This window comes from Triticum urartu, chromosome 3A (genome assembly GCF_056163025.1).
Source record: "Triticum urartu cultivar PI428250 chromosome 3A, HENAU_Tu73, whole genome shotgun sequence".
NCBI classification, from domain to species: Eukaryota; Viridiplantae; Streptophyta; class Magnoliopsida; order Poales; family Poaceae; genus Triticum; species Triticum urartu.
In genome coordinates, this window is record NC_141875.1 from 425,529,718 (window position 1) to 425,541,066 (window position 11,349).

At 46.4% G+C, this 11,349-nt stretch overlaps 1 protein-coding gene across 1 annotated transcript; it reads left to right on the top strand.

The window, feature by feature from the left end:
• Positions 1–8,682: 8,682 nt before the first annotated feature.
• LOC125548396 (cytochrome P450 CYP72A616) lies at positions 8,683–10,958 on the top strand. The gene is made up of 4 exons (XM_048712000.2): positions 8,683–9,330; positions 9,549–9,793; positions 9,902–10,286; positions 10,413–10,958. The coding sequence occupies exons 1-4, from the start codon at positions 8,785–8,787 to the stop codon at positions 10,836–10,838; spliced, it is 1,602 nt and encodes a 533-aa protein (XP_048567957.2). The 5' UTR covers positions 8,683–8,784; the 3' UTR covers positions 10,839–10,958.
• Positions 10,959–11,349: the final 391 nt, after the last annotated feature.

Below are 11,349 nucleotides of genomic sequence, written 5' to 3' on the forward strand. Positions count from 1 at the left end.
GGGAAAAGGTGCCTGAAAACAAACAAACAAACAAAAAAGGTAAAATGTGCCTCTTCAGAGCAGGCACCAATACAGAAAGGAGGCGTCCATACGGACACATGCGTCCGCCCGGGGCCAAATTTAATGTTTTGGAAAAACTAACGCCCACACGTAGCGTTTGCAGATCGCCCACACGCCTTCATCACCATTCATTTTGCCACGTATAAATAGATGACATCAGCAGAAATCTTTTTGGTTTTCGACTTAAAAATGTTTTATCTCCTAAATAAAAAGGCGAACTAAAAATCCGTTTTCACCATTAAATCCGTCTCGACGAGATCTTCAAAACTAGAGCCCATGTTGATATGCTTCGATGATTTTTTTTTGCCCAGAAGTTGCCATGATGTTTACACTAGTTGCCATGGTGCTTAAACTAAAGTTGCCATGTGACATTTTTAGTTTGTAGATCATGGCAATTTTAATATTTTGATGATGGCAATTCCAGTACTTTGACCATGAAAAAAATATTTTTTATTGAACCATGGCAATTTTAAGTGCATGTATCATGGCAATTTTAGTTTATGGTACATGGCAAGTCTAGTTTCTTAATCTCGGTTTTATAATATGTTAAAATTTACTTTTAAATTTAAAAGAAAAATAGTTGAAACATATCATGGCAACTTCAGTGTAAATATCATGGCAATTCATGTGCAATAGACATGGCAACTTTTAACCAAAAAAAATTTCGCCGAAATATATCGATATGAGATCTAGTTTTGAATATCTCATCGTGAGGGATTTAATGGTGAAAACGGATCTTCAATCGTATTTTTCATTTAAGAGATAAAACATTTTAAAAACTGAAAATCCAAAAAGATTCTCGCATGCATGCATGCGATGACGTGGCAATCTATTTGCATTAGAGACCTGTGGTGCGTCTCCTTTACTGCCACACGTGTGACAGTTATCGACGTCCTAATGTTTTAAGGTGGTGTTTGGTTCTCTAGTCCTAAGACTTTTTCTAATCCCAACTAAAAAGTCCATAGTCCCTAAAAAGTCCCTCCCTGTTTGTTTTTAGAGACTAAAAAGTCCCTAGTCCCTTTCTAGAGGTTATTAAATGACCATGTTGCCCCTAGTATATAGAAAAATAATAATCAAACAACACCATGAGGTGGCGGGCCAATGGGTGCATGGAGGGGCATTGTTGGAAAAGTCTCAAAAAGTCTCAAAAAGACTCTCCTTGAGAGTCTTCTTCATTTAGTCCCAAATACCTAGTTTAGTCCCTAAAAAGTCCCTCCCGTTTGGTAAAAAGTCTCTAAGAGGGACTTTTTCTAGTCCCTACACAAAAAAGTCCCTAGAAATAAACACCCCTAAGTCTTTTGCGAAAATTTAGCAGGATCTGACTCTTGTTCGAAAGAATTTCAGGATCTGACATTTTTCCTATCGCCGTAGTCTCTGTCACCAAGGTAACATTGCCTACCGCCAGGGTCTTCGACGATAGAATTTAAACTATGTTATAATGTCGTCATAACATGAAAAATACCCACCTTCAAAATCCTTGACGGTAGACCATCATACCCTACGCATGCATGTCGGCTGGGCTGGACGGCGTTTTGCAGTTATGTGGCTGCAAATGTGCAGGCTGCCTGCGCTGCCTACTCCATGCCTAGCTACCTACATGTGCATCCCATCAATTGTTCAAGTTTGTGGCATGTCCAAGCTAGGAGCTACTCCCTCCGTTTTAGACTAGCCACAATGAAGAGTAACATACACTAGTAATATACACATATCTCTAGACTATGTTACTACCTCCATAGTGGGTAGTAACATAAGTGTGGTAACATGCAAAGCTTTATTTATTAAGTGATAGACTCATATTGCATTGTGACATGTGATGTTATAGTAACTAGCTAAGTTACTCAAACTACCTCTCTCCTCATTAACTCATTGCCACATAAGCAAATTTACTGAGTTAGACTCGATGTTACTGCTGAATTTACTCACTGTGGCTAGTCTTAAAATATAGCGTGCCCGCGCTTTTCGAGGTTAAAATTTGACCATAAATCTAACCAATGAGACCGACCAGTGAATTCGTATTCAAAAAAAGTTTTTAATTATATAATTTTTGCTTCCGCCACAGTCAGTCTCGTTGGTTAAATTTATGGTCAAAGTTGAAGCGCGAAAACCGAGAACACACTATATTTTGAAACGGAGGGACTACGTGCTAGTAGTGATGCATGTGGGTGGAAAGAGAAAGGAAAAGATGGATGCAATGTGCGTGCATACTATGCAGTGCGTCAAAGAGAGCAATGGTTGCATGCACTCACATGCGCCTCGTAATAGTGTATAGCCTACCGCCAAGGACAATGGTGATAGGGTTACATAGCTTACCGCCACTGGTGGTAAGATATGTTGCACGTTAAATGGTCGTGACGGCGTAGTTAAGTCCTACCGCCACTGATATTGGTGGTAGGTTGTGTAACCCTACCACCGATAACTACGACGGTAAGAAAAGGGTCAAAACCTGATTTTTTCGAAATAGGATCAGATCCGGCTATACTTCCGCAAAAGGGTCAAGACACCAAATTTGGCCTCCGCCCGGCGCTTCACGCAAACAACAAATACCTATGGCATTTTAAGGCGTCTTCAGCCAATCTTCTAAAAGGGACATGGTATTCGTCCATGGAAAGTGATGCGGTCAACCAAACGAAATTTGAACAAACGTATAGATTTCATGCAAACCAGATGATTTCCATTTAAACTAGACCAAAATCATGGCATTTTCAACACAAAGCAGACATGTTTTTTTAACATAGCAAAACCTAGTCTACATCTTTGTTGTCCCTGGAGGCGTCCATGTTCCATGTCCTGTTCTTCCCCATGTCCAGCGAGCTCAACGGCCATTACCTCCGGGAAGTGAAGATAAGGATCGCCGACGAGGGGAAGAGTAGGACATGGGACATGGAGGTGCCCACGTTCATGTCCCACCTTCTACACTTCCATGCCAGAGTCCGCTATGTGGATATCGCCCATCGAGGTCAAAGTTGAATATTTGAGGACTCTTCCATCAATTTAATCAAAATAATAGTGGATAAAACATGAATAACATAATAGCGATGATAATCAAAACAAACAACAAACTACTGAAACTAGTCATGCAGTCGAGGTGATAAGAAATAAGTATCATATTCATATCGATTGCTACTAGTTGTAAGCCAAATGCTAATCCTAAAAAAGAGGATACAATGGCATACGGAGCAGCGGAAGAGGAAGCAGGTGCACCGTTCATGAACTCGCGGTAGGTTTGCCCCTCTGCCAGCCGGTGATGCGCGAGAGGGCGAGGTTGTACATTGGTCCTCCAACGCGAGTCGGAGCACCTACACTAGCGGCCTCGGCTGCTCATCCTCCATGACGTCGTTGAAGTGCGCATGCGCCTGTGCAATGGTGAAGCCGGTACGGACCAGCGCAAGCACGGATGCCGGATCGTCGTCAGATGCCTCCTGCATTGTCGGTCCTCGTTGCTCACCTCCAGCGAGCTTTCCTGCAAGCTAACAACTATCCTCTGCGCATGACAGGCCTGCCAGTTAGCCGCAAGACTATGAGTATTGGGCTTCAGATCAGGTGCTCTAACTCTACACTTGTTAGTGCCTTCTCTGATGCTGATTGGGCTGGCTGTAGTAATGATAGAAAATCAATAGGAGCACTTTCAGTATTTTTTGGCTCTAATCTTACTTCTTAGTGTCAGAAAGCAGACTACGATATCAAGTCAAGCACCAGAGGTTGGATACAAATCTTTGGTAGATGTAACTACTAAGATCATTTGGATGGAATCCTTGCTTGCACAATTTGGGATTAAACAACATCGTGTGTCCTATTTATGGTGTGATAATTGAGGAGCAACTTATTTGTCTGCTATCTTTCATGATATGACCAAACGCGTCGAGATTAATTTTCACTTTCTACGAGAAAGAGTTGCAAAAGAGAAGTTGGAGATATGATTCATTTCATCCAAGACCAATTGGCAAACGGGTTCACAAAAGCCCTTCCAGTAAGGCCATTCGAGGAATTCAAGAGGAATTTAAATTTAGGACAACTTAAATTAAGAGAGGGTGTTAGATAATATGGTTTAATTCCATATCGTACTCTCAACTACACTTATCTCTATTCCCTCTCGCACTTATCCCTTTCTCTCACCTGTACACACTGCATCTAAGCGATCGACATGTACTTGCATGCCACGACAGGGGCTCTTTCTGTGGCACATAAACAAAGTTCATGTGTCACATAGAAGCCCTCACGCCCCCGCGTTGTCCCCGCTAGGGCGACTCGGGCGACGCACAAACCCTAGCCGCCGAGGGCGCGATCCCCCACTTCCCTTTCCTCTGCCGCCGCCGGAGGATGCCACCGGGCTAAGCCCGGAAGCCGATGGCAGTGGCGGAGGACTCCCTCTCTCCCGCATCTTAGGGGTGGTGTGGGGCCCCTAAACATGTGGTGGCGCGGCCGATCCAATTTGCGGTGCGACATCGATGGCTGTGGCAGGCGACGATGTGGTGGCCGGCCCTGCCTCAGACGACGGCGGTAGCTTGCGCGACATGGCCCTGTACCGGGAAGGGCAGTGGCTACGGTCAACGGTGGCTTGGAGGGCTTGGTGGACTGGTCGGCGGCGCCTCCGGTCAGATCTAATCTTACTGGTGCAGCCGACGGTGGTGGTCATCTCCTCCGTTGGAGGTTGTCGGACTGAGGCTGGATGGTCAGATCTCGAGATCCATTATCTAGTCCCGGCTGTGAGTCGGGAAAACATAGTTTCCATGAAAATCGAGCCGATGGCGACGTTCTATGTCGTTACCTTGATGAAGGCATCGCCATGTAACTACTGTCGACCCACTCGTGCCGCTCTATGGGAAACCCTAGGATCTAGTCTTCCAGATCGAACGATGGCGGTACTGCGGTGTCGTTTCTCTCTTGGGAGCATCGTTTATGGAGCAACACTGGAAGACAGAGGCAGAAGGTGGAGTGTCTTCGTCTTGCATGGAGCTTCGGTGGAGATGTCAAGTCATGTCTGGCTGACAGGTGCTACGTTGTGTCATGCCTGGGCGGTAGGTGCTACGCACGACAAATCTTCCAAAATCTTCGCGTCTGGATGGACGAGCGCGGGGCGGTGGCACCGTTGGGTGCCGTGGTGGCGTTGACGGATGGACGGACTGGTAAGGATGATGCGGATCTCTCTCCTGAAGATGGGTCAACGGCCCGATGATGATGACTGCGTCTAAAACATGTGCATGTGGTGTACGCTTTAGGTCTGTTACACCGGCTGCTGGTTATGATACGTTATGTGGATGGATCGGTGACGACACCGGTTTTAGATATGGGGAGTGAGAGCACTCCGTATTATAAAATTTTGTAGGTGTAAGTGATGGCTTCGGGTGGCTTCTTGTTAAACCTTTGTTGAATAATAAATAAAAATAACAATATGTTTTAACCTTTTTTCTAAAAAATCATAAATAAAGTTCACACGGCTCCATCAGGGAGTAGGAGCGCTTGTTTGGCAAATCTCCAAAACACTCGAAGTAATTTAATTTGATGGGCTGTTAGTTTAAACTCATGATCACGTTCTGCCCATAGAGTTTTCTTTTGGAACCAGTAAGATTTTATTTCTCAAATAATAGCCAAATTATTTATAATGGAGTGAGAAATAAAGTCAAGGATAAACATTCCCAAGAAATAGAAGTTTATCATTAAAAGATTTTGCGCTAATGATCACGTTCTGCCCATAGAGTTAGTGAACCAAACGTTTCACTGATTTGCAGTCTGAAGGAAACTTAAAACGTGAAGCATGGGTCAAAACTATGTATGACATCAGCACATGCGTTGTTGCCGAACTCATGTCTGCCCTTATCAATATTCATTTGTGTAAACATTGCTCAACACAGTACAATCACAAGATTATTTTAATTATAGATATACCCATCTTTACGGTTCGAGCCCCCACCTCTGTTGGGCGGTTTGGTTAAGACCTTCGGTTTTAGATGCTAGGTTTGGTGTGAGGTCTGGGTAGACGGTCCTAATTATGTGCACCTCCTTCATCAAGTTAACAAGAATAGCAATACAGGAAGGTGGCTTTAGAGTTATTAATGTATTATTTTATAAGGTCTTGATGAATAATTAATAAAATAGTTGTATGCATTGATCATACAAAGGTAGGGGGCATCCTTGTGTTTCAAAAAAATGCTGATCTCTAAGGACATACTATGTAAACATTATTTGCTTTTTATGGTGCTCACTGGATTTGCCATGTGGTCAATGCACATTTATCTTGTTATCTTTATTGTAATAATTAATTAGGACCCACTAAAATTGTTTGTTCAAATAATATAGCTTGCGCATTTTGCCTCTTGCTTTAACAACGACGACGATGATGAATAATAATAATACTCTCTCCGTCTGGCGTGTAAGTCATTTTAAAAAAACCAAATAGTCCCAAAACACTTAAGCGCGGTGCATCAACGTCTAACTCGTTTCTTGTTTCTTGACATATCAACCAATAAAAGATGAAGGGTGTGTATGCTTTTAATGTCTTGAGATTACCAAACACGACATGCAGTGATTAGTTCATTGCATGCAATTTTTTTTAAAAAAGAAGGATGATCCCCGGCCTCTGCATCTGGGAGATGCATACGGCCACTTTATTGATTATTTTCAGGACCTTACAAAGTATTACAACAATGAATATGAATCCACCATCTTGGCAACACATGCCGCTACTTCTATCCAAAATGATGAAGAGGTGCTAGCTGGGCCACTACCCAAACCACTCACCTAAGCCTAACATCAAAAGCCGGAAACCGAAACATATTCGGAAGCCCCAGCCGAGCCACATACCGGGTCTGGGGCACAATCCGGTCAGACGCACTCGTGTTCGTTACCGCCATCTTTCACAGGTCCGTCTTCATATCATATTGAGGCTTCTACCTTGACTGGCCACTCTGCAATCGACATCACCATGACGCCAGACAGCAACCTCCTCCTGCGCGAGTCCATCTCCGCGCATCGGGCGGCAAGCCTCCACAGCGCCATGCCGCCGATCTTCGCCGCCATCAATGAGTGAGATGAAGTACCGCTCCACCACGGCATGTACAAGGTGAGGAAGGGCGAGGTCCCCATCGGAGACACGGCCGGAAGAGAAGCACCGCAGCCCCGAGACACTGCCCGGAGCTGCGACGCAGCAGTCAGGCGGGCCGCCACCAGGAACCAGACAAGCTCGCCATGCACACCCAGCATCCCCATGCCCAAGTTGGCGCCTTCAAGAAGGTGACGACGCTGTGGCGCCGCCGCCGCTTAGCCACCGGGGCTAGGGTTTTCACCCGGGTGCAGGGGAAGGGGGGAGGCAGGGGAGGTTTAGCCTCGGCGCCGCCACCAAGGAGGGAATGGCGTCCGGGACGCCATCGACGCCGTGACCGCCACCGGCGGCCAAGGGTTTCCCCCGGCCAAGCGTCCTGCCTCCACCACCGAACCAGCCACAACATCAGCAGGCGCGTGTACGCTGGAGATCCAGGCCGGCCGGAGGTCATGCATCACGAGCAGGCCAGGATCGCCTCCGATCTGACGAGGGGAGCCCGAGGCCTCCCCGCGCCATGACCTGCGCCCACCGGGACCTCGCTGCCCGCGCAGCCGAGGGGATCCGGCCTACCTCACCGACGAGCACTCCCCGCCGCCGGAGGAGCGCCGTCCGCACCAACGAGGCCGCCGCCTCAGATCCGGACCCTCACCACCGAAAGGGAGCGGTCTCGCCCCGCCGCCACCATCCCGGGAGACGGCGCCGGCTTCGCCGACCATTCCTCCGGTGGCGGCGAGGTGGGGAGGGAGGTGGGAAGGGTGTAAGGCGCCGGATCTGGGTTCCCCCGTCGCCGCCAGGGAGGGCGACGCGGGAGACGCGGGGGCTTCCTTATCCTTTAGCGGTGATTAGTAGTAGTACTCGTTAAAAGAGATCTTCATTGCATGCAATAATTAAGAAATAAACATTAAAGTCTCTCGTTTTTCCTTCCTCCTTGGTCACGGTGCAGAACCTAAGATGACTTACTCACTTAGACGGATGGAGTAATAATAATAATAATAGAGCAGTTTTAACATGGTTCCTCTTACCCCCTCTTTTCATATGAGAGGTAAGAGTATAAATAGATCTTAGCCGTTGATCTCATCAATGAATGGCTTGATTGACTCTTACCTTCTTACCTCATATGTAAAAAAAGGAGGTAAGAGGGACCATGTTAAAATTTGCCATAATAATAATAATAATAATAATAATAATAATAATAATAATAATAATAATAATAATAATAATAATAGACCGGATGCATTTTGGGGTGTTTCATAAAAAAGAAGGGATAAGCTGAATATAAACATGGCGTTGACTTTAGATGTCGCTTCTCAGGTTATATCTGCAGTGGGACGGTGTCCAGTTTCCAAGGAAGACCGAGCAAATCTGAGTTGTGATTTCATACTGCTAGCAACAATCAATGGGCACACGTGGGGTCCCTGGGTGCATCACCTCTCAGCTCGACCAAGCCGATTCCAGTCGGAATTTCTTCTCCACCAAGTTCCTTCAGAGCAAGGCAACATGGCCGCACTCTTCTCACACTACGCTTGAAGAAACCTTAAACAAATAAATGGGCACGATCCAAGGACTACCGCAACCAGGCGACACCTCTATATAACCTGAGGCCCACCACCGTACATTACCCAGCTCCAGTAAATGTCCACTTGAATCAGATCCTACTGCTAGCATAGCAGCACACTTTTCTCCTGAGAATGCTCTTTGAGAGAAGCATGGCGGTTCTTGGAGGAGTGACGCCGGCCTCGTTGCCATGGGGCTTCCTGGTGTGCGGCCTCCTGTGCCTCGCGCTGCTGCGGCAGGCCGGCAAGCTGCTGGACATGCTGTGGCTGCAGCCGCGGCGGCTGGAGCGCGAGCTCAGAGCGCAGGGCCTCCGCGGCACGCCCTACCGCTTCCCCGTCGGCGACCTCAAGGAGCACGGCCGGCTGAGCAAGGAGGCCTGGGCGAGGCCCTTGCCGCTGGGGTGCCACGACATCTCCGCCCATGTCGCGCCTTTCCTCTACAACGCCGTTCAGGAACACGGGAGGACGTGCTTCTCTTGGGTCGGCCCGATCCCCAAGGTCACCATCAGCGACCCCGACCTCGCCAAGGACGTCATGTCCAACAAGTTCGGCCACTTCGAGAAGACCAAGCTTCCGGCGCTGTCGAAGCTGCTGGCCGAAGGCCTCGCCAGCATCGACGGCGAGAAGTGGGCCAAGCATCGGCGCATCCTCAACCCGGCGTTCCAGCTCGAGAAGGTCAAGGTACGTCAGGGTACGCTAATATGTTTCGTATATTATTATCATGTACTCTCTCCGTCTAAAAATAAGTGTCTCAAACTTAGTACAACTTGTTTTGGAACAAAGGGAGTATGAAACATTTAAACGTCATACTAGTTTTTGGTTTGAAAGGATTTGAAAGGTGATATACAGTGTACATACAATTGATCTTTGATCTTTGGAATGCGCATGTGATTCTGCAGCGTATGTTGCCGGCGTTTTCTTCATGCTGCGAAGACATTGTTAGCAGATGGAGGACGTCCCTAGGCTCGAAGGGTTCATGCGAGCTGGACGTTTGGCCGGAGCTCAAGAACCTGACGGGGGATGTTATTTCTCGCACCGCATTCAGCAGCAGCTACCTCGAGGGGAGGAAGATCTTTCAGCTACAGGAGGAGCAAGCTGAGCGCCTCATAACGAACATTCGGGGGCTTCTCATTCCCGGCTACTTGTTAGTACCACCAGTACTATTTAAGCTTTACTAGCACTTACTGATTTCTTTTTTCAGTAAGTTCCATCTTCGTCTATACTGAACATGTAACGGGATTGTCATCTTCAGGTTCTTGCCAACCAGAAACAACAGAAGGATGCATCAAATCAACAAGGAGATCGAATCGATTCTGAAAAATCTTGTTGGTAAAAGAATCCAAGCAATGAAACAAGGCGAGAGCACCACGGACGACTTGCTTGGCTTATTGCTAGAGTCAAACATGAGACAGACTGACGAGCATGGCCGATCCAGCTTGGGGATGACAATTGAAGACGTCATCGAGGAATGCAAGTTGTTCTATTTTGCAGGAATGGAGACAACGTCCGTGCTGCTCACGTGGACAATGATCCTACTCAGCATGCACCCAGAGTGGCAAGACCGTGCAAGGGAGGAGATCATGGGTCTATTTGGAAGAAACAAACCGGAATATGAAGGACTAAGCAGACTCAAAACGGTGAGGCTTAAATATATTCAAATCGTTGCAACTGATTTTGTTTCATTCAAGATTCGAAAGCATCAACCACATCAGCTTGTTGATTGGACGGACGTTTAACTTCTTGTGTTGTCTCGGCAATTGTAGGTGACCATGATCCTTTATGAAGTTCTCAGGCTATACCCGCCGGCAACCTTGTTCAGTCGGAATACTTACAAGGAGATGGAGATTGGTGGCATAACATACCCTGCTGGCGTCATGGTTGAGCTCCCCGTGATGTTCATCCATCATGACCAGCACATTTGGGGCAGCAATGTCCATGAGTTCAAGCCAGACAGGTTCGCCGATGGGGTCTCTAAGGCATCCAATGATTCAGGTGCCTTTCTCCCTTTCGGTTGGGGGCCACGGATCTGCATCGGCCAGAACTTCGCACTTCTTGAAGCCAAGATGGCAATGTGCATGATCATTCAAAGCTTTGAGTTCGAACTCGCGCCGTCGTATAGTCATGCGCCATATACTGTGATAACATTGCAACCGATGCATGGCGCACAGATAAATCTTAGAGCTATTTGATCATTCTATTTTTTGTTGTCTCACCATCATGTATGATATAGTGAATGTGATCATTTTTTATGTTTGACGTTCTGTTTTGATAGATTTCATGGTATGAATAAAAGTGTGTGTATAGTGGTCGGATTTCGAGTTTCACTCAGTTACTGCTAAGCACTTTAAAACAAGGAAAACTGGCAGTTCGGCACACGCCTCGTCATGTATTTATATGCGATGATACTGAAGGAAATATGCCCTAGAGGCAATAATAAAGTTGTTATTTATATTTCCTTATATCATGATAAATGTTTATTATTCATGCTAGAATTGTATTAACCGGAAACTTAATATATGTGTGAATACATAGACAAACAGAGTGTCACTAGTATGCCTCTATTAGACTAGATCGTTGAATCAATGATGGTTATGTTTCCTAACCATAGACATGAGTTGTCATTTGATTAACGGGATCACATCATTAGAGAATGATGTGATTGACTTGACCCATCCGTTAGCTTAGCACGATGATCGTTTG

Coding starts and splice junctions, on each gene's coding strand:
- LOC125548396 (XM_048712000.2), top strand. CDS start 8,785: ATGCTCTTTGAGAGAAGCATGGCGGTTCTTGGAGGAGTGACGCCGGCC. Junction 9,794..9,901: donor CTTCTCATTCCCGGCTACTT/GTTAGTACCACC, acceptor TGTCATCTTCAG/GTTCTTGCCAACCAGAAACA. Junction 10,287..10,412: donor GACTAAGCAGACTCAAAACG/GTGAGGCTTAAA, acceptor CGGCAATTGTAG/GTGACCATGATCCTTTATGA.